General features: G+C 48.9%; 2 protein-coding genes across 19 annotated transcripts in view; both read right to left on the bottom strand.

Annotated features, from left to right (window-relative positions):
- Window positions 1-46: 46 nt before the first annotated feature.
- aurkaip1 (aurora kinase A interacting protein 1) lies at window positions 47-3,340 on the bottom strand. The gene is made up of 4 exons (XM_086160083.1): window positions 3,281-3,340; window positions 2,709-2,814; window positions 2,147-2,610; window positions 47-558 (listed from the first exon to the last, which is right to left on the bottom strand). The coding sequence occupies exons 2-4, from the start codon at window positions 2,758-2,760 to the stop codon at window positions 442-444; spliced, it is 633 nt and encodes a 210-aa protein (XP_086016209.1). The 5' UTR covers window positions 2,761-2,814; window positions 3,281-3,340; the 3' UTR covers window positions 47-441.
- Window positions 3,341-4,392: 1,052 nt separating this feature from the next.
- Window positions 4,393-21,975, bottom strand: part of rap1gapa (RAP1 GTPase activating protein a) — a 32,154-nt gene continuing 14,571 nt past the window's right edge. For 4 of the 18 annotated variants that reach the window (XM_086160065.1, XM_086160074.1, XM_086160067.1 and 1 more), the window contains 23 exons: window positions 21,044-21,137; window positions 17,722-17,769; window positions 17,478-17,516; window positions 17,208-17,399; window positions 16,405-16,508; window positions 14,802-14,880; window positions 14,670-14,723; window positions 14,499-14,582; window positions 12,958-13,058; window positions 12,741-12,870; window positions 10,903-11,058; window positions 10,746-10,817; window positions 10,581-10,667; window positions 10,361-10,501; window positions 9,515-9,646; window positions 8,175-8,252; window positions 7,440-7,549; window positions 7,243-7,371; window positions 7,031-7,166; window positions 6,828-6,939; window positions 6,490-6,569; window positions 6,223-6,270; window positions 4,393-5,515 (listed from right to left, as the gene is read on the bottom strand). In XM_086160065.1, coding sequence (XP_086016191.1) covers window positions 6,262-6,270; window positions 6,490-6,569; window positions 6,828-6,939; window positions 7,031-7,166; window positions 7,243-7,371; window positions 7,440-7,549; window positions 8,175-8,252; window positions 9,515-9,646; window positions 10,361-10,501; window positions 10,581-10,667; window positions 10,746-10,817; window positions 10,903-11,058; window positions 12,741-12,870; window positions 12,958-13,058; window positions 14,499-14,582; window positions 14,670-14,723; window positions 14,802-14,880; window positions 16,405-16,508; window positions 17,208-17,399; window positions 17,478-17,516; window positions 17,722-17,769; window positions 21,044-21,137 — 2,167 coding nt within the window. In that variant the 3' untranslated portion in view covers window positions 4,393-5,515; window positions 6,223-6,261. Of the gene's footprint in view, window positions 5,516-6,222; window positions 6,271-6,489; window positions 6,570-6,827; window positions 6,940-7,030; window positions 7,167-7,242; window positions 7,372-7,439; window positions 7,550-8,174; window positions 8,253-9,514; window positions 9,647-10,360; window positions 10,502-10,580; window positions 10,668-10,745; window positions 10,818-10,902; window positions 11,059-12,740; window positions 12,871-12,957; window positions 13,059-14,498; window positions 14,583-14,669; window positions 14,724-14,801; window positions 14,881-16,404; window positions 16,509-17,207; window positions 17,400-17,477; window positions 17,517-17,721; window positions 17,770-19,489; window positions 19,526-20,071; window positions 20,196-21,043; window positions 21,138-21,975 lie in introns of those variants that run through there. The other 14 variants (XM_086160063.1, XM_086160066.1, XM_086160078.1 and 11 more) reach the window with 11 other exon arrangements.

Here is a 21,975-nt window from a genome sequence, read left to right as displayed (position 1 = left end):
TCGGTTTGGAGGGACAAAGAAAGCGGAGAAAGAAGGTCTGGTCTGGATTCGGAGGACCTGCTTTAATAACTATTTCACCTTTTCATCAGTTATGAAAGAAAACTTCAACCTCATTAAAATGATCATATCTTCTCATTCTTCTTGATGCTTAACCTTCCTGGTGAACTGAAAATCAAATACAAACAAAGGAAGAGGAGTATCTTTCCCAGATGTTTTCCATCAACAGTTGTGAGCCCTCGAGTCCAAACAGCAGAGACCGAACTTCACGCACTCACACACACACACACATACACGTACACACAAACACACACACTTTATTCCAGCGGCTCCCGAGCAGAGCGGGCACGCTGTACGACGAGGAGGTGTGAGGTGTCATTTCCCACGGGTGGAGGCCGAGCAGCAGAAGGTCCCGGGTCGGCGGCAGGGATCTCCAGGGGTTTCTCAGTCTCTCCTGCCGCCGTGCTGTTTGATGAAGATCTTGGGCGCGCTCCATCCCTCCGGAGCCTTCTTCAGCCCGGCTCGGACCCAGATCCTCTTCAGGTCCTCCTCGAAGCGTTTCTGGAGGGCAAACAAAGGACAAGCTGCTGACTCGTTCAGCAGAAGGTCATCTCCTCGACCCACGTTCTCCTTAACAACTGTGGTGAATTCTGCCAGGACGTTCAAAACAACCGTTCCCCCTGTCATTCACATTTCATAGAGAAACATAAACATTCACCCTCTTGTTCACACATCTGCACACTGTAGGGCCTCCAGTGAACTTCCTGCATGTGTTTGACTGTGTGAGGAACCCCACGCAGAGAACATGGAGACTCCACAGAGAAGCCCCGTGGAACCTAACCAGGGTGAATTTTGCCCACAGTAGATGAAGACCAGGGGTGTCAAACTCATTTAGGTCCAGAGGCCAAAGACGTCCTGATGTGATGTCAAGGGGGTCGGACCAGAAAAACCATTACCTAGAAGTAACGCTAAGTCCAAATGTTTCCTTTGTTTCAGTTTAAAGGAGGTAAACATGAAAATTCTAAAAATCTTTATGTGCAATGAACTCTTCCTCTAAAAAAAGGTCATGGAGAATTTATATTAAAAATGAATATTAAAAAAAAAAGTGATGAAATTACACCCTAAAAGTATTGTTGAGTTAAAAGAAATTCTTGTCACTGTGGGAAAATCTGCCACTAGAATTTATCAGAAAAAGGATTGGTAGCATGTATAATGTTTGCAAGGCTAGTGGTGGCTATTCTGGTTATTAAATCAATCTTTTTACTTTTGCCCATTTTTTTTTTTGGTATCATTTTGGCGTTTTTTTATAGAAACAAGAAAAGATTGTTTTAACAATGTCACTAGACGTTTTTTCATCGAAAAATCATTCTTTTCAAATTTTGAAGCAAAAAATACATTGAAAAGTTCCTTTTTCATTTTTTCCTTGCCTGTTTTTTTTTTTTCAAACTCACTGTATAAAACCCCCAGATGCATGTGAGAAAAAACACAGAGATTTGATTTCAGGCAGGGGGCCACAAAATATTGTTCCAGGGGCCACAGTTGGCCCGCGAGTCTGAGACCCCGGATCTAGACAATCACATAGTGATGTGAAGAGCAGGAGATACTGCAGCAGCAGCAGCAAACCAGAAGCTCTGTCACAAGGATGTCAAAGCAGACTAAGGTTCTACAGACTAAAATGTACTGAGACAACTCTCCCCCGGCGTTATTGATCGGGCAGGGATATTGATTTGCATCATTAGCCTTGTATCATGCCTGTGTGTGCCTGCTGTGGGGAGGCTGCGCCGTACATGTTGTGAACAGAATAGAAAAAAAACGGAGCAGCGGGCGTGTTTTCTGGTGGGTTGCATTACCCCTATTATTGGATGGCGCTCCGAGGCGGACCGGGGAAAACCCGGGTCCCCCCGGTGACCCCGATGTCATCTTATCAATAGATCCCAACACTGTTTGACATGTGACCTCTGTGATGCTGTCAAAGAAACAGGGGTGCTAGAAGTGCAATAAATGCATGTACTTCAAAACCAACCCTTCTTGCCCCCCCTTTGTTTTTTATTCAAGATATTTAGTAGCATTATCTATTGCTGAAAAATGTTCTCGGTCGAAACTCAGAGACAGACATGACGTGACCTGTTTGAACGGAGGAGATCCTCACCTGCTTCTTCTTGCCCCGGCCCTCAAGCACTCGCCTCCGCAGGAATTTGGTACGTTTCAGGAGCTTCTTGTATTTATGTCGGTTCATTTTACGCCGTCTGATCTGCAGGACATTCTTGCACTGCAGAGGGCTGGCTGAACCCTCGCCGTCCTCCAAAACAGGGACGAGGACCGGCGGCAGCACCTTCTCCTCCAACACCTCGGCCTCCTCCTGGGGCAGGGCGGCCTCCGGCAGCGCCGGCAGGGAGTATCGCAGGGAGAGCCAGCTCTCCAGAGGACTTACTGACAGTTTACGTGGCACAAGAGCCTCATCCAGTTCGGGCTCCAGCTGGACCCATCGGGGTGGAGATGTGTTGTTCGCCGCTGTTGAGTAGTTGGTCAGTTTCTGCTTCAGTATGGAGCAGCAAATAGGAACAATGGGCTGTGTGAATCCTTTCAACACATTTCCCTGGGTTTTAAGTGCGCCTGACCAGCGAGAGGGGACAATAACATGGGATTTAGCATCACACACACTCTCCCTTTCAAATGGACATACTGAAGATAAGTGACGCGCTCCTACTCACAAGTTGCCCTGTGCAATATCCGAAGATGAGGGGCACACTTTGAGGTGAACATGGTCGGAGATCATCAAAATAAAGTCATCAGGAGTGGGTCGGCGGTTCACCGAACCTGTGGAATAAATGCTTAGTCGTGACGGATCTTCAGCTCAGAACCCAGACCGGAATGAACCAGCCTCTTACCTACATGACAACAGTTAGCAACGATGAACACATACTAGCATACTAACAAATACTAACACATTTACCATAACATATATAACACATGAGACTTTGGAACGAGTGTTTAACGCACTGTATGATCATTAGCCGGTATTACTTGGGGGGGAGTTTTGCGACGCTACTTGTGTTTAATATAAGGAGGTAAAAAAAAATATACGTCAGGGATTTCCTAGTTTCTTGCTGTCCCTGTGTTCGATCTAGCAAAGATGCTAATGATAGCTAGCAATGCGGTCCATCTGCTGACCCGCGGGGGCTTTGTTTAAACCTTACACAACACGGACATTTATATTTATATCATAAACGACAAAAAACGCTTATAAATCGTTGAAGAATATGATGACAAAATGTCACTTTACCGGAGGATTTCGTGACCGGCTTCGAGTCTTCAATGTGACTCCGCGGGAGATGACTTCCGGTGTGCGGGCCGCAGATATGATGCGTTTCCTGTTTCTCGGAGGAGACGAAGGTTCCGCCCGGAACGATAAACACGGCGTGCCGGAGTTCCGGGGTTTGTTTTTGCAGGAAGTATACAATTTTGCGCCTCACAGCACTTGTAACAGTTCTTGTAAATTCAAAACGAATATTTTATCAATATTAATGGTTGATTTGTTTGAACTTACAAAGCACATAGATGGAACCTCATTGCTGTATTGTAGTATTGAATAAACAATCCGTGATGAGCAACTGTCTGATTTCTCCTCATGATAAAAACCCTCCACCTTCTTCCACGTATAGAAGGCATTCTGCCAAAATAAACACAAAGCCCGTGTAATGCACCTCTCCTATAAAATAAAAGGTCATTTGCAATTCAAATGTAGAGAAAAATAGCTCATGTATCTCACTAACAAACATACAATATTTACTAAAACCCTTCCTTTCAATAGTAACTGTTCATTTTTAAAAATCAATTGTATATAGGTGTATAGGTAGTCTAACACATACTGTGGCCGAGCGGCCTCCCCGCCTCCAGGAGAGGCAGAAAACTATAAACTGTGTCAGATGCAGCTTTTCAGCGAAAAGACAGAGCGGGTCGTGCGCTGACACAAAGTTGCAAAAACGGCTACAATCCAACACACCGACATATGCATGTTTTTTCCAACATCTGAAACCTGGGAGTGAGAAAACAATGCGTCACACTTGAACGCTTTTGCACGGCGCTCCTCGAGGTCAAACAAGTGGTCGTCTCACCAGCCTTCACGATTCCCTTCGTTCGTTCGGGGTTGCGATCCATCGTAGGGCCACATTTAGAGACGTGAAAATGTATTTACTCCCTCATCCACACGCTTGGACAATGTCGGGTCTCCTGCATGTGTTCTGACTGTGGGAGGAACCCCAAGAACCCAGAGAAACCCCCTGGCAGACACCAGGAGAACATGGAGGCTCCACACAGGAAGTCCCTCCCTGTGGAAAACCAACCGAGGGCCTTCTTGCTAACCACTCATCGGTTAAAAAGGTGAGCGACGGAATGTAAAGATCTCAGGGTTTTTATTTACAATAAAAACAACAACAACAACAGAACATTCATTTCCTGGTAAATGCTGCTCTCGGCTCCCTCCCTGTGCGCACACACGGCGCCAGCTCGTGATGATAAGGCAACTGAAATCATCAGCAGGAAGGATTCACATGTTTCCCTTTTACAGAAAAGTCTGGATCGCCGTTGAAACAACTTCATCCCACAAGCTGTCCCAGATCCTGGAGGTACGGGGGCTGATAAATAAGAAGAACCTTTACTCGGCAGTTGATTCGAAGTGATGGTCGTTCCAGCGGTAAAAGCAGCTGCACGCGGCAAAATCTAATCTATGTACAACATCAGTAGTCGTTCTCTCACTTTAAGAGCAAAGATACTCGAGGATAATCATAATCGTACTCTCTGGAGGCAGATTTCAACCCCTGGGAAAAGGAAAATAAATTAAAAAATAAAATTCACAGACTCCGAAGCGACACACAACAGCTCAGGCAAGACGAGACGCCGGATGCGGCCGTACGAGCGCGGCGTTTGGGATGAGCGCCGCCGGAGGTGCCATTCCAGGAGGAAGCATCGGGGACGGAGGGATGAAGATCCTGACAAACTACGGCGACGGAATGATCGGGTCTCTTCTAATCTACGGGCGAGCCGACGCCGGCGTGCACGCGTGGCTGCAGGACATTTTGAAGGAAGGAGGTGGAGGTCAAATAAAGCCGGGAGGCGGGTGCGGAAGTTTAAGGCCATCTCATTTCCGAGGGGGAGCGCGGGGGCTTGACCCTGTCGTCATGGAGATCCTCTGCAGGTAATCACCACATATCGCATTGTACGGTTATTAGAAAAGCTCGTTTGGCGTGGACCACGGTCAGTCGGTACCCTGTGCGGCCGGTGTCGGTGCGAAGGTGCGCTCTCGGGCCGGGTCTCGGGATAGAAGGAGGGCGAGGTGACGGTGACTCTGAGCTCGGGGGGGGGGGAGAAGTCAACACTGTGCAAAAGCTAAAAGTCTTTGTGCGTCGGACGTCACCGGGACCTTCAGGTGGTCTCCACCTCCGCCTGCTCCCGTCTCCTGCACCACAGGGATGTGTCTCATGGAAATGCGTCGACAGAACACTCTGCATTCTGCCAGGAGCTGAGACAGAACAGGTCAGATCTATAACATCTGAGCATCTCCTGGAGTTAAATAAGAAACATGGAACACCTTGACTTGGGAGTGGAAGGGGTTCGGTGACTGGGCTTTTCTCAATCTAATCGTGTATCAAATACAATTTGCCCATTAAAATGAATTGAAACGCTATGAAACTGTTTTGTTACGTGCTTTAAGGAAAACTTTAAAAAATCTTGAAGTACTTTAAAAATAACATACTTATAGATAAATACTAATACATCGTAAAATAGAACGTAAACTGGTTGTATGAAGTGTATTTACCTTGAAGATGCGCTGAAGATTACAGCGGAGGAAAAGGTTGGGGAAGTTTTATCCCTCAACCGAATTCACTGGCTCCACCCTTAATGCTACAATGCTATGCTAAATGTAACTCTGCTGCACTTTATGTCTAAACTCCATTTATGGATGGAGTGAAGCCGCTCTTCTCAAATCCTGCGTCTCTTCACGGACGAGTCCACCGCACACACACTTCGCACACACACACCTTCCATGATTTTCTCCGGGCTAGCTAGCGGCGGGTGGCGCGTCCCACTCTCTTAAACACTTTTAACAGACAGTCGGCGTCAAGCGCTCATCCCTTTCGAGCTCTGATGTCGCTCAGAAAACTCCAAAGTCAGTCGTAGGTCGAGGTTCTACTGCACTTACGGGTTTACCCATAACGTCTGACTCACCTGGAGATGGAGATCCATGGTGCTACCAGGCGGGCGGAGCTAACAGTTCTGCGTGCAGAAGACAAAGCAGAGCAGAGACAAACATCAAGTGAGGAGCGAGAACGAGGCGGCGAGGCTGAAGAGCATTTCAACGAGGCTAGAAGGCGACTGAGAAGGGCAGGAGGACAGCTCTGGTCCGCCGCCCACAGAAGATACATGGATGGAGCGAAAGAGGACGGGTGAGATGGTTGGGGGGAGGAGATGTTCGTGTCGGGGGGTCCGACTCACCGACGACGACTGGTGATCCTGCGGCCGTTCCAGTTTGATGCGGATGTCCGGCCCCCTCCCTCTCTCGGGCTTGGCCGGCCCTGGGGAAGAGGTCAGAGGTCATGGAAGGTCAGCAAAGGTCATGGAAGGTCAGCAGAGGTCATGGAAGGTCAGCAGGGTTGATTCAGATTATGAGTGTTGCATTCGTTTCCTCAACTTAAAGGACTAAACCCTCTCTCCACAGGTGGACTAACGTCACCTGAGGTTGAGACAAAGCGTCTCCATAACCTTCTCCGTCTCGGACCTGCTCTCCTGGAGTTGCCGGAGTCACGCTAGCGTGGATCTGCTGGTGTTCTGACCTGGGGAGCTCCCGTGGCTGGTGTTGCTGGCGCTGCTGGCGCTGTCCTCCAGCCAGGCGCTGCAGGAGAAGGAGTCCCGCTTGTGCGGCGTCCCGGCGGACGACAGGCTCTCCTGAGACCAAACCAGAGGAGAAGGTCAGCGGCGGCGGCGACGGCGGCGACGGCGGCGGCGACGGCGGCGGTCCGTCGGAACCCCCTCTCACCATGCCGGTGTCGTAGTCCTCGGCGGCCTCCGTCTCGTTCTCCTCCACCACGCTGGCGAAGCTGCTGGCGTTGGACGAGGAGCGGGAGAGGTCTCGAGCCTCCGGGATGGACGCAGCCCTGGAACAGAGGCGAGAACTACACCCTGGAATGACTCGTCTCCATCTCCTCTCCATCTCCGTCAACACACCTTCGCCCGGGACGGAACGCGCACCTGTTCTTGGCGCCGGCCTGAACCTCCGGGGAGCTCTGATTGGACGAGTTATCGGATTTGGGGTCCTGGGAGACGTGGCCGCTGTCGGGGGTCTTCTGGGTGTTGGGGGAGTTGTCTCTGCTGCCGCCGCTGCGTGGAGTCCAGAGAGTCAGGGCGGGTTCATCTCCTGGACCGGACGTACGAGAGGAGCTCCTCACCTTTTCTCCTGCACCTCCTGGATGTTCTCGATACCGATGGCGCTGCTCCTCCTGGAGCTGAAGGGCCCCGACTTCTTCCTGGTCGGGCTTTTCCCCGGGATTATCAACGACTGCCGGAGAGATGGGAGGAGGAGTCGTCACTTCATCAGATCATCACCGGCCTGCTTTCACGGCGACCTTCACAGTCATCCGGCCATCTCCCATCCCACAGGAGGCGGCGGGAGATGGGAGATGGGTTCGGTCCGGCCGGACGTGCTTCCCCCGAAGCCTCGCCAAAAAGAGAGCCTCAGAGAGCGGAAGGGAGGGCGTCAGAAGAAAAGCACCGGTGAGGACGGAGGAGAGAGTGCAGAGAAGCAGGCAGAGGAAACCCCACGGCCCCGAGGAGAACCCCGAGGAGAACCCCGAGGAGAACCCCGGCTCCGCCCTCCGCAGCCCACTACGTGAAGAGTTCGTGGCGATGAAGACCCCGTACCCCCCTGATGAAGACCCGGCGCCGCAGGTCCCACCAGGAGCGGGGGGATCTATAGTCATGGTTGCTTCAACAACCTTCTGAATCATCTGAGAAGGTCCACGAACCCTTCATGCAGCCACCGAGCGATAAAGCAACCGTTACGCGCAGCGACCGCCGACCCATGCCGTGCACCGGGACGCCACCAAAGCACCGGGAGGAGGGGGGCATGCAGACGGCGAGAGCGGCAGGGAGGAGTCGTGGAAAAGTTAGAACGGGACATGAACCTCTTCTACTGTTCCTATCCCTATGGCGCTGCCTCGGCGTCCATGTTTACTGGGGCTTTTGCCTGGGATGAGCAGTGACTGAGCACCAGAGGGAGGGAGGAGAAAGGGAGGAAGAGCAAACATCAGATAAATACAAATATATTCACACAGGAGAGTCCATGCCGCAAAGTCCTGCTTTGAAAGAAAGTGCGTTATGAGCGGAGAAGCCTCCGGGAACGGGAATCCCGTCAGCCTCTCCGAGGAGACGACTACAGGTGACCTCGGCGCACAACATCTGACCTCATTCCCTCCATCTTCCCTCCATCGGCGCCGACCCGAGAAGAGCTGCGAAAATGTGCTGAGCACCTTCTACACAAGTATTATCATTATTACTGTTATTATTACAGTTGTTGTTGTTGTTGTGTCTTTATTCATGGATGCCTCGCTGTCTTCCTTCTATTTCTATTTCATATATCATATCTATTTATATTCATATTTCATATCTATTCTATATTCATATATTTATTTCCCTTCTTTTTGACATTACAACTGTTGCGCTGTTGTGACAAAGGAATTTCCCATATGGGGATCAATAAAGTTTATCTTATCTTATTAGAAGTTGTAGTATTATTACATCATTATTTTTTATGATTATTATTGCATTGTTATGATAATGGAATTAATAATAATACTTGTAATTATAATTATAAGTATGATTACTATCAATATTATTAATACTACTATTATTGCTGTTGTTCTCATCATTATTATTATTATCATTATTATTGTTGTTGTTTTTCTTGTTGTTGTTACTATTATTGTTACTGTTAGTGTTTGTGTGATTGAATTGCTGTAAAATTATATTTTAGTATTACACTGTTATAATTATAATACAAATTATTATTATTTTGATGAGCATTATTATTATTATTATTATCATTATATTAAAAAATATAATATGTATCCTTCCATCCTGAGGGTTTCCACTCAAACCCAGATGGTCAGATGTTGATCACCTGAGGACAGAAATATTCACTTTGCAGTTTAGTGTAAGAACAACCCAGCGTGCACCCCCCACCCACCCACACACACACACACACACGCACACACACACACACACACACACTAGTGACTGTGACACGTCAAACCGAGGAGGACCTCCTCTAATTCCCAGTGTCCTGCAAGGAGTTCCGGCAGACGGAGCAGACGCCAGGGTTCCTCTGTGAGACGTTAGTGCGACAGGCAGGCGAGTGAAGGAGGAGGCAGGAGAACCGGAGAAGAACGGTCCGAGAGTGGCCTCCATGAGGAGGAGCGGCGGTGGAGGAGGTGGTGGAGGTGGTGGTGTTGGGGGCTGTACTTACTATCCCTGGGAATTTGGGGCTCTCTGCGGGGTTGTGGTTAAAGCTGCCGCTGAGGCTAGTGGACACCGAGTGCGGCCTCTTGAACGTGACCCCCATGGCGTCCATTGACTGGCTCCTGCTGCGAATCACCCGCTACGGAGAAAGACCAGGAGGAGGAGGAGGAGGAGGAGGAGGAGACACATTCAGACGCCGAGCGGCTCCGGGAACCTGAGGAGCCTCGGGGATGATCCATGAACGCTAGCAGCCTGATGCTAACCCTGGCCCACAAGGAAGCAGCGGAGAGGTCGGGTGGGGTAAAAGGAAGATGCAAGCAGGTCATAGATGGCGACCACACCGAGGTCACAACAGAAGAAGCCAGAAGAAGAAGCTCGGAGCAGAGCGGACAAGGACACGACCAGGACGAGCATCTATCCACCTCAAAGGAGAGGAGAAACTCCGGATCCACGTAGTATCTGCATGTATATACACGTATATATGTGCGGACGGTGCGGGCAGCAGCAGAGAGGAAGGAAAACCTTCTCCTCATCCAGACCCAGGGGCCGGTGGAGGCTCCCCGACAACCTCTGCGCCTCCAGGAGAAGCTCCGAGGGGCGCCAGAAGGAGCGACGAAGCAGTTTTGCGGAGGAGACTAATTCCCTGGGACGTATCAGTGACGAGCAGGGAGGGAAAGAAGAAGAAGAAGATGAAGAAGAAGAGCCGAACCCGCGGAGCTAATCTTCTCCCTGACACGTCGGAGCTCGCCGTCTTGATGCCGGATTAAGCCGAAACGTGCCGCGCTGTCACATTCTAGCTGCTCGATACCTTCTCACGCTTCCGTCAGAAGGGGGTTGGAAAAACCGCCGTTACCTTGAAGGACTCGAAGAAGCCTCCTCCTCCGCCGCTCCCGTTCTCCAGCTTGTCGTCCTCCCCGCCGACCCCCATCATGGCCTGGCTGTTCACGTGGAGCTCCTCGTACAGCGTCTCCAGCAGCGCCGACCTCGTCCGCTCCTGACAAACACCAGAAGAGGCTACAAGTCTCCGAACAAGAAGGTCCCGGAAGATCTACGGGGTGTTTCGAGAGGCCCACCTCCAGTTTGGCGAACTTCTCAGCTTTGTAGCAGGCGTACTCGGCGTTTATCAGCTTGGTGAAAAGGAATTCATGGAATTCAGGGCCCTGGAGAGGAAGTGACGGGGTCTTTAGGAGGTGAAGCTCCCTGCTGAAGGTCTACCTGTTGGAACACCGCCTTCTTACTTTTCTGAAGACGGCGGGGTCGGGCAGGGCCGGCCCGAAGAACGGCACGTCGTCCCGCGCTGTCACCGATACCTGGGGGGCGAAACCAGGCAAAGGTGAAGACGATTCTCTACAGAAACAGAAACAAGTGGAGGTGGAGATGGAGGTGAGGAGTCACCTTGTACAGAACGTTGTCCGAGCAGGGGTTCACCACTTGCACCACCATGTAGGCGTGGAGGAAGTTGGAGGCGATCATGTCCGGCACGAAGGGGGTGTTTTCCTCCTGGAAAACCACCGCCACAATGTCGTTCCCGATGTGCCTCTTTCTCTGCAACTGCAATCCGACAGTGACATGAAGTGACTCCATCCATGAACCTCCTCTCTGGTCTTCCTGTAAAGCTCCTTCTACCCAGATCTTTTCCATCCCTCCTCTGGCCACATCCAGGCCATCTCAGTGTGAGTTCATCTCCAGATCATCTCACATATGTTGTAACCTCTGATGGACTCCATGCCCCTCACTTCCGAAGAAAACCTCCACGTCTTCATCACTTCTGCCTCTTATCTTCTCCTCAGTGTCTCCAAACCAGGCTACAGGGCTGTTCTAACCTTCGTCTTCCCTACCTTTCCTTTCCTTCTGTCAGATACCCTGTTCTCCACCCGTTCCAACCTGCCTGCACACCTTTCTCCACCTCTTCTCCGCTCTGTTGCTTTGGACGGTTGACCTTCGGAACTGTGTACCTTCTGCAAACCATCATTCCTTTCCTTCCCGGGGCATACGTCAACCTTTCTAGATGTTCCCAGCTGTCACTCCAGAGCACACTGTCATCTGCAAACATTATAATCCATGAAGGTTCTGGTCTAACCTCATCTGTCAGCAAGTAGGAGGGGACTCAAGAGCTGCCACCTGATAGACTCCCACCTCCACCCATCTCCCAGCACATCTCGGTACTGTGTCACAGCTAGCATACATGTCCTGCACCGATCTCACGTACTTCTCTGCCACTCCACACCATCTAATTACATCCACAGCTCCTCTCTTGGCACGCTGTTGTGTTCTTTCTCTGTATCTACATATATTCATAATATTCATAAAAGTAATAACGATGGTGGACGTCTGGCAAGGCCCTGCAGTAGATCAAGCCACGCCCTCTGGGAATCTGCAACATCAGGGAGCCCAAGGACTCGGTAGAAGATATGAAGTTACTATCACGCACTGTTGAAGAGACAGAGTACAGACAAGATAGGAATTGGGCCTCAGCAGAGTGAGCCTGTGGCAGCATCACTTGGGGCTAAGCTAACGCTAACCATATGCTTCCTCAACAATGAAGGTGTCTGAAGATTGCAACGTAAACCAGTGGACTCTAGAAAATATGTGTTCACATTTTGCGTATTAAATTCTCCCAGACAAGCACATACAGGGATATCTCATCAGGCAGCAGGAAGTAAAGTAGTTTAGTAGTTGCAGTACTATATGTCACGGAGTAACCCGGGATATTATACCATCAAATATTTTGACGGGAATACTGCATGTACTGATACACCAGTACATAAGAACCAGAGTACTGTGGACTTCAAAATACTCTGTGTGATGATTGCCAGAGGAAGTGCTGCAACATCTGGCTGTTTTGGTATTTCTCCCCACAACCGTGATACATAGTACTGCATTCTGGTAGTACTACACTGCTTGAGGAAAAGTACACACATAAATTAATAACGTTTGCCTTAAAAGGCATCGCGCCGCAAATCTATACAGTATTTATACTGCGTTTTTAAATATTTAAAAAGGGCCGGGGCTCCCTCCTCTTGTTCTTCTGCTGCTCTTAGGGCCTCACTTTGTGAAGGCACCACAAGGGGGCGCTGCTTCCCCTGACAACATCCCCGAACGGGGGTGTGAATGGAGGTTTTACCCGTGGCTTCCTCAACATGCTAGTTAACAGTGTTTGCCCAAATCCATGACAGATTGTGCAGCTGCAGATGTTCGGGGGATTCACAGTTCCTGCGGCGAGGTGGTGTTACCTGCTGGGCGTCCCCCTCCGTGTAAGGCAGCTTGGTGGACACGTGGAACATGACCTCCTTGTTGCGGTAGTTGCAGTAGACGGACTCGGTGCCGGTCTGGCCGTGGGTCACGTCCAGCCCACCGCGGAAGCTGCAGGCACAAAGAACCATGTCTCCGACAACTGTCCAGATCACCTCGGGTGTGTTTGGTATCTCCACGCCGCCGTCAGCAGCTCACCCTTTAAAGTTGTGGAGCTCGATTCTCTCCCCGAGGAACGCCAGAAACTCCACGAAGGCCGGGCTCTCCTGGCTGTTGCCAAACAGCTCCTCTTCCGACGTCTGCGGCGGGTTTACCAAAATTAACGACAAGAACATGGAGACCCGTCTTGACAAATCACAAGAAACATCTTCCTCTTCACGCAGGGCCTGTCTGACTGCATCTCTGCACCGCCATCCCATCTGATCTGCGTCCATTATGACCACATGAATGCCGTCGTAGCTGCACGCGATCCCACAAGGACCTCCCGGACTTTTTACTGGTAGATTCCAAACCACAGCTTCTCTCTTCAGATGTCTGTCTACATTCATTCATTCAATCTTTATCTCCACTGCTTATCCTGCAGTCAGGGTTGCAGCAGGGCTGGAGCCTATCCCAGCTCTCACTGCGCGAGATCACACGGCATAATTTAGGGAAATACATCCATTTAGCCTCCCATTCATTGTATAGAAGCATACAAGTCATACTCACACTTCATCCAGAGATACAACTATTGATCCTGTCATTTACACGTCACAGAGACATATTACCATTCACTCTCTCATGCTCGTCATATAGAAGCATACAACTATTCCCCTTCTCGTCCACGTCATTCAGAGGCATACAACTATTCTCCTTCTTGTCCACGTCACATGGAAGCATACAACTATTCCCCTTCTTGCCAACGTCATATAGAAGCATACAACTATTCCCCTTCTCGTCCACGTCATTCAGAGGCATACAACTATTCTCCTTCTTGTCCACGTCACATGGAAGCATACAACTATTACCCTTCTTGCCAACGTCATATAGAAGCATACAACTATTCCCCTTCTCATTCACGTCATACAGAGGCATACAACTATTCACTCTCTCATTCACACTTGGACAATTCTGGGTCTCCACTGGACCTCCTGCATGTGTTTGGACTTTGGGAGGAACCCCACGCAGACACAGGGAGAACATGGAGAGTCCACAAAGAAAGGCCTCCTGTGGGAACCAGGGACCTTCTTGCTGTGAGGAGGAAGTGTTAACCACCGTGCCACCCATCTTTATTCCAAACAATAATGGAGTAAGTTTTCAAAGGCTCTGCGTGACGCCATCGGTCCTGAAGCACGTCGTTAGCCAAACACTGCCGATGAACTTTATGAAAATCAGCAAACATGAAACCTGATATCTGTTGTCTCCGAGAACCCGAGACAACGGCATCACACTCAATGGTGGATTTGTTCTGCAGGCTCTGCAGCCCGACCGTCTCCTTCTGAAGGTACAATTTCCCTCAGCGAGTGCCCTGGCTAACTTCCCCACCTCAAGGAAGTAAACAAGAGAGCAGTGATTGCCCCGCAGGAGGAGAGGGATCATTGAATGCAGCCACATGGAAAGCCATTATGAAGCGTCACCGGCTTCCTGGAGGCAATCACTACTCGCTCGCTGCGGAGAAGACAAACGAGGTCCTTCGGCCGAAAACCGTCCCCGTGAGTGAGCGATGGCCTCGTTGGCTTAGGGAGGCTTCTTTCACTCACCTGGCCAAACTTCTGGTAAATCACCCCGAACTTGAAATTGTTGCTTATGACGTGCTCATCGAAGGTCACGATGAGCCTGGAGGCCTGAGAGGGAAGTCAGGGTTCGGGGAGTCAGGGGACGCAGCGGCCAGGAAGTGACTGTCAGAAGATGGGACCAGAAGGTGACCTTACCTTCGGGTAAAGGGCGGGGAAGAAGCGGTCCACATTGACCTCCTCGCAGACAAGCTTGGGTTTGGTGAAAAAAGAGTGGGAGAATGCCGTCACACACTCAACACGCACACCCTTGAGCGTTTTAGACCTCACCTTGGCCATCTGAACCACATTGGGGAACTCGGTCAGACAGGAGATGGGGATCACATCATGGTAGGTCTTCATCTTGGTCCTGGAGAAGTTGGAAAACGATCAACCGGGTCTTAAGGAGCCATTGGGCGGTGGGGAGGAGATGATCCGGCACAGACCATTATCAAACATCCCCACCCGCTCCACCCCTCCATCCATCCCCACCCACTCGCTGGCCTAAATAGTCCATCTGTTACTCTGCGGTGGCGGCGGCGGCCGAGCTGTTGACACTCCCGCTTGCTTTATGACTTTAAACGATAACCCCCCTCGCCGGCGTGATGTGTTTATTCACTCGGCTCCGGCAATTTCAGGTGGAGCAAATAATGAAAAAAGAAAAGCGGGAAAAAAAGGATCATCTGTTTATCTATGGTTCCCCACCTCACCTGGGCAAAAGCTAACGTGCAATACCTGAATTTATCTCTCGCAGGTTGTGCTAGCAGCTAGGAGCGCTAGCTGGTGACAAATATCTTTAATCTGAAGGAGTTTTATACTACACGTTCTGATTTGCATGGAGGTTACAACTAATGTCTCAGCTATTTATATGCTAACACGAAGCTTGCAGAGACCACAGTGTCTCAGATTAAAACATGCTAACATGAACCTCAGCTAAGTACACAAGCTTGCAATACAACTAACTTTTCCCGCTCCATTCCAGGTAAAAAATAAAATAAGATTCATCGCACACCAAACCACACCCACATCATTCCCAGCAGCCCCAAAATCTCGCAGAAAAAAAAGCATCAACATAAACCCAAACATTCGTGACTTGCTACAATACCAACAGAAGTGTCTCAGCTGAGTATATGTTTACACACAGCTAACAGCAATTGACGTATCAAAGTTAAGTAATGCTAACAAACGGCTAACAACAACTGACGTATCAAAGTTAAGTAATGCTAACAAACGGCTAACACCAAGTGAAGTATTTCAGCTAAGCCCTTGTTACTACACAGTTAACATCAATGAGTGTCTACGCTAAGTACATGCTAACGTTACATTACATTACAGTCATTTGGCAGACGCTTTTATCCAAAGCCACTTACAAAAATTGCAATTCAGTCACCGAATATCTAAAGTACCAGTAGTCGGAAGTCAGAGGTGACCACTCTACCAAATAGCCATCTCAAAACCATATACATACATACATTCATTTCTTTGTTTTGTTTTTTCTTTTTTTTTTTCATGAACACACAACTAACAGCAACTGTAGTATCTGAGCTAAGTAATGCTAACAAACAGCTAACACCAAGTGAAGTATTTCAGGTAAGTACATGGTAGAAGACAGTTAACACCAACCAAAGTGCCGCAGGGAAGCTTATACTAATCCAAGTGTCTCAGCTAAATGTTTGCTTGAAACAACCAAAGTGCATCAGCAAAACTCTCACACTGCTAACACGAAAAGAAGTTTCGCAGCCAAGCGCATGCTAACACACAGCTATCACTTCCTGAAGAACCTTAGCTAAGTACATGCTATAACATGGCTAACTCAAAACAGTTAGTGCTGCGTGCAGCAGGTGCTAGCACATATGTATGTTTACGCTCATTTTGTACGGCTAAACAGAATTACCTCAGCATTAGCCGGAGATGCTCTTGGTCACCGATCACGTCGTACTTTATCGAGAACACCAGATGTCCGAGGGCAGCGTCCACCGAGTAGTAATTGAAGTGTTCCTGCAGACACACACACACACACACACACATGCGTACGCAGCGATTAGCATTTCATGAGCGCGGGAACAGGTGGCGAAGCCTGATGCGTCGCCATTAGCAGCAGTGCAGGAGATGCCAAGCGGCGAGGCGGGTCGCTGCCAGTGGCCTCCTCCGCAGGGAGGATTCACCCACTGCGGATTCCTTCATTGACATAATGAGCCAGACGTGAAATTGATTGTAAAATACCCAGCAAGGGTAATGAGGCTCATTAGCGGAGCCGCTGTTACCGAGGGGCGTTTATGAGCACCGCTCAAGTAGCACGACTTTGACGGGCGTGTTGGAACCATCCAGGACGCTGCGGTTGTGTTGGACCGCAGTTAAAGTTGCATTACAGAATAATAAGAACGTGCTTCACCGCCATCAGACCGGACGAGAAGGATGGAGATGTTAATGAACGTTGTGGCTGCAAAACCCCGGAGAGTCCAAGGATTCTAAAACCCAGATGTGAAATATGTTTACATCTGGTCCATCATAGCAGTGACACTTTGCTGTACTACTATAATGCATGCTGAGAGGTTGAAGGTCTGTATATGACACGTGAATGAGGGGGCGAATGGTCGCGTGTCTCCATCGGTGACCCCGTGATGGATCCACGGTGAACCCCAACTCTGGTCCGATGTCGGATACATGCGGACGCAGCAGGACGAGTCCGGTGCAAACCTTCCCGAAGAAGTGCTTCCTGAAGAGCGTGGCGGTGGTGTTGCACTCCAGCTTGGTTCGTGCGTCGGGGGACGGCGGCCGCAGTTGCTCCGCCCCCGCCGCCTCGCTCAGCTCCTGATTGGTCCCCTCGATCCAGTAGCCCCCGAACTGCGGCAGGAGGATGAGGGGAAACGGGCTTTGGCGGCCCAGAACCTGCAATTCCGGGGGACGGCAGATGGTCTCAAATACCCGAAGTGATGAAGGAGAACACGAGTAGCATACAAGTGGTACCTCGTGGACACTCGGGTAGGGAATGTAGTCCTCCTCAGTCTGGAAGAGGAAAAAAAAAACATTAAAAAAACAAAACAACTAGCTTCATTTCTTCATGAAAGAGTGCGACGCCGCCGTCCCCAAAGGAGCTTCGGAATTGCATAACTGTTACGCAACCAAGTCAGTCAGTCCCTTTTTTTGCACCGGGAATAAGTTCCAATCATCAAATATGGAACGGTGCTCCTCGGCAGACATGGAGCCCTACCTTCAGAGGGGGGGGGAAGGTGCAGCGCTGCTCGTCCATCCTGTTACCCTGGGAGAGACAAAGAAATGTGTCGGAAACTGCAATGACCCTGCAATTCTGTAATTATTAACTAATAACCATTGTTAAATGTTCTGTGTTATAATATCCTATATTTAAATTGGATTTTGTTGGCCACTAACTGGCCTTTACACCCATAACCAGACCGCCAGGAGTAACTTGATGCCGGAGGACACTTCAGCACACAGACAAGAGGAGCCGGATATTGAACCGGTGACCTTCCGAATGCAGGGACGCCCACTGAGACACAGACGCGTCCCTATTTTATTTTATTTTATTTCATTTCATTTCATTTCATTTCATTTTATTTTATTTTATTTTATTTTATTTTATTTTATTTTATCTTATTTTATTTTATTTTATCTTATTTTATACATCATTTTTATTTCATGTATTATTATTATTATTTCATTTTATTTTATTTTATTTTATTTTATCTTATTTTATTCTATTTTATTTTATTTTATTTTATTTTATTTTGTTTTATTTTATATTATTTTATTTTATTTTATACATCATTTTTATTTCATGTATTATAATTATTATTATTATTTCATTCTATTTTTTTTATTTTATTTTATTTTATCTTATTTTATTTTATTTTATTTTATATATCATTTTTATTTCATGTATTATAATTATTATTATTATTTTATTTTATTTTATTTTATCTTATTTTATTTTATTTTATTTTATATATCATTTTTATTTCATGTATTATTATTATTGTTATTTCATTTTATTTTATTTTATCTTATCTTATTTTATTTTATTTTATTTTATTTTATATATCATTTTTATTTCATGTATTATAATTATTATTATTATTTTATTTTATTTTATTTTATTTTATTTTATTTTATTTTATCTTATTTTATTTTATTTTATTTTATATATCATTTTTATTTCATGTATTATTATTATTATTATTTCATTTTATTTTATTTTATCTTATTTTATTTTATTTTATTTAAACTTATTTTATTTTATTTTATTTTGTTTTGTTTTATTTTATTTTATTTTATTTTATATATCACTTTTATTTCATGTATTATTATTATTATTATTTCATTTTATTTTTTTATATTATTTTATTCTTTCATTATAAATTAAATTGGATTTTGCACATGTATTTGTTATATATTGGCGTCATTGTTTTCCACATCGGTCCAATCTTGCATGCGAGGTTCTTGTGAGGTGACTCAAAAACCACACAGGATGTCAAAGGGGCGACATTTTGGAAACGAAGAGACGGACGAACGCGGGGGTGAGATACGTCCCACCCTCGGCCGACAGATGCCAGAAGACAGCTGAGAGGGTTGTGCAGAGCGAGCGTCTGGAGGTGACAAGTGTGTTAGCGCCTAGAAGACGTGCGGTAAATAAACCCCCCTCCCGCCCCGTGGATTTAGGAGACGCAAAGCTGAGCGACAGCCCTGAGCTGCGGGAGCTTCATGGAGGAGGAAGAGGAGGAGGAAGCCCACGTCGCCTCGCGTCCGACGGAGATGTCCTCATCTCCCGGAGGAGGGAGCGCCGTCCGTCTTAAGCTCCGAGGGAGCAGGAGACAGTTTTGGGAGGAGAGGTAATAGGATTAGCCCCCCCACCGAGACAAGCGCCGGAGCCCAGAAGAAGGTGGAGATCCCTCAGAGTGAGTAAAGCAGAGGCGCCGCTGGTTAGTTGGAGGTGCAGCACCAGAGAGGGCGGGAGGTCTTACCTGCATCTTCTCAATCATTTCAAATAAAGACGAGTTCTGGGGGGGAGAAGACGACACCAGATGTTTTGAGTTGATTCCTCGGACGCCTGATGTTCTCCTCGGGCCTCCCGGCTGCTGAGAGGGTGAACGGCGGCGTGTGACCCCACGGTGGATCGGGGTGAACCGCGCCTGTCGTCCAATCACAGCGGGGATAGAATCCACCCCCCCCCCCCACCCCCACCTGACTCCGGCATTAATATTTATATAAAAATACCAGAACTGGGTGAAAGGTGACCTACTCCACCTTCAGCGACGCCTCGATAACGCAACCCTCCTGTCAAAAGCGCGCCCAGCTGACTGATCGGTTATTAATCTTATTACAAAGCCGTTTGGACGCGCGTGCACGGCGTGCGCGAGCAGGAACGGGCAGAAAAATAAACAAACGCGACAATTAGGATCCTTTGCTGCTCAGCCGGGCGTTCTCACAGAGAGAGCGTTCACAGTACTTGTACACAAACGTGAAACAGGAGCTAATATTAGCCGCGCCGCGCAGCAAAGTCCAAGCGTCGACGTAAATAAGGCCGTTTTCCGTCTCCCACCTACCGAGGCGCGTGCGGATCGCTTGTTCCCGCCGGACCGGGTCTGAGCCGGGACCCGGGTCTCAGCCGGTACAACCTGATCTGGTTTGTGTGCAGAGGCGCCGTGTCCCAGCCCTGGGAGTGAAGTCCTCCGCCATGTGTAAACACCTCCTCCGCAAGGCCCGAGAGCAAACAACCCCGGCCAGAGATGGCACGCCGCCGCCGCCGCCGCCGCCGCCGCCGCCGCCGCCCCTGATTCGCCACCTCGCTTCATCTGCTCGGGGAGATGTAGCTCCTCAACCTCCAGGTCTTGACCCCTGGAGTGTGTGGACCTTATGTTGCCCACAGGTATGAATGAACGGGTGTGTGTGTGTCCAAAGGTGGACGCCTCTCGGCCAATCGCGGTCCGGATCGGTGTCACGGATCATGAATGAATGAAAATGTGTTTATATTGTGTTCATCCTCTCCTTCGCAACGTGAAACAGGAAATGAATGGGGATTAAATCAACTGGGATTAATCTAAATTAATCCACTTGGCCCTGCGATGAATCAGATTAATCTTCTTTCTCTGCAATCACCTGGCGGAGCGGAAGAAGTGCGTTTGAGAAATCTCCAGATGGCGAGCGCCGCGCCGAAGACCTGACCCCGAGTCTCCTTAATCCCGGACCGGATCAGGCCAGGAAAACTTTGAGGCCCGTTATGAAACCAACCCGGTTTTAATCTCGGCCCCGTTCGCTTCCCGCGACCCCCCCCCCGGATCCCTCGCCACCAACCAGGATGGAGGTTCTCCTCAGCGGGCTGAGATGGACACTGAGCTGACCGTCTCTTCCACGCTTCTAAAGACCTTCTGCTTCATCTCACCGTGGATTTCCCTCAACCGAATGCGCATCTTGATTCTTCGGAGCGCCGTCGAAGGAGCGTCTCTCACCAGCCGAGCCGGTGGGGAGGGCTAACCACGGAGCGCTAATCGGATAAGGTCAGAGGTCAAGGCTCCTACCTTGTGGAGCGGCGAGGTGGCGCACGGCAGCGCGGGCGGGAACAGCTGGGGCTCTAGCGCCGCAGAGATCCTGGGGTCGCCGCCATCTTGTTTCCTGCGATCAAGACAGATACGAGAAGATGTTAAAGAGACGACCCGGGGTGAACCTCAGGGGGGACCTTCTGCTTCCTGGGAGATTTAATTTACGTTCATTTACTTATTTCCACAGAAGAGAGAGAACGCTAGGATCCATTTATCTGAATTAGAGAAGACCAAGAGTTGTATTCTGTCCAGAGAAGACAGATGGTTGGAGAGAGGAGTCAAAGAAGCCATCTTTGATGGGGAGGGGCCTCAGACGTGACCTTTCACAAACATAAAACGCCGCGCTGGGATCAGCACCGAGACGGACCTGGACCTTCTGCACCACCAGAAGCGTCCTCGGTTACGTCCACGTGAGACTCAGTCCAACGGATCCAACAGTTTTCACTTCACCTTTTCACGCTCCAGTCCAGGTCATCCTGATAAGTTGCTCTTTTTGTTATGCTAACTGCCGTTAGCATAACAACCCGCCTTGGAGCTAGCTTCTGCAGAGCAACTCTTCCACTTACACAACAAGCCACCAGAACCTGGACCCGCCCAAAAACCTGGCAGTTCTTTCCTGAAACTCCCCACGGGTCTTTAGAAGCGGAGAAGCAACGTAGTCCGGTCGCCACGACGAGAAGATATCGACAAGAATTCACCGTGACCTGGATGAGGGAGAACCTCCACAGACGAGAAGAATTGTTGTTTGCTAGTTGCCTCGCGTTAGCTTTAGCACGCCGGCGAGCTAGCGATGTCACGCAGACTTTCCTCCCAGTTCAACATCCGGCCACAATTTGCACGTTTTTTTCCACCCGGGCTCGGCGGCCACGTGAAGCGGATCTACCAGCCGTCACACAGCAGCCAATTCATTA

Source organism: Fistularia commersonii, chromosome 14, assembly GCF_037954325.1.
Source record: "Fistularia commersonii isolate RoL2024-O1a breed Wild chromosome 14, RoL_Fcom_v1.0, whole genome shotgun sequence".
Taxonomy (NCBI): domain Eukaryota; kingdom Metazoa; phylum Chordata; class Actinopteri; order Syngnathiformes; family Fistulariidae; genus Fistularia; species Fistularia commersonii.
Note: the sequence above shows the minus strand (reverse complement) of the source record. Positions and strands in the feature narration are given on the sequence as shown.

Coding starts and splice junctions, on each gene's coding strand:
- aurkaip1 (XM_086160083.1), bottom strand. CDS start 2,760: ATGTTCACCTCAAAGTGTGCCCCTCATCTTCGGATATTGCACAGGGCA. Junction 2,611..2,708: donor GATATTGCACAGGGCAACTT/GTGAGTAGGAGC, acceptor CTCGCTGGTCAG/GCGCACTTAAAACCCAGGGA. Junction 559..2,146: donor GCCGGGGCAAGAAGAAGCAG/GTGAGGATCTCC, acceptor TTTGCCCTCCAG/AAACGCTTCGAGGAGGACCT.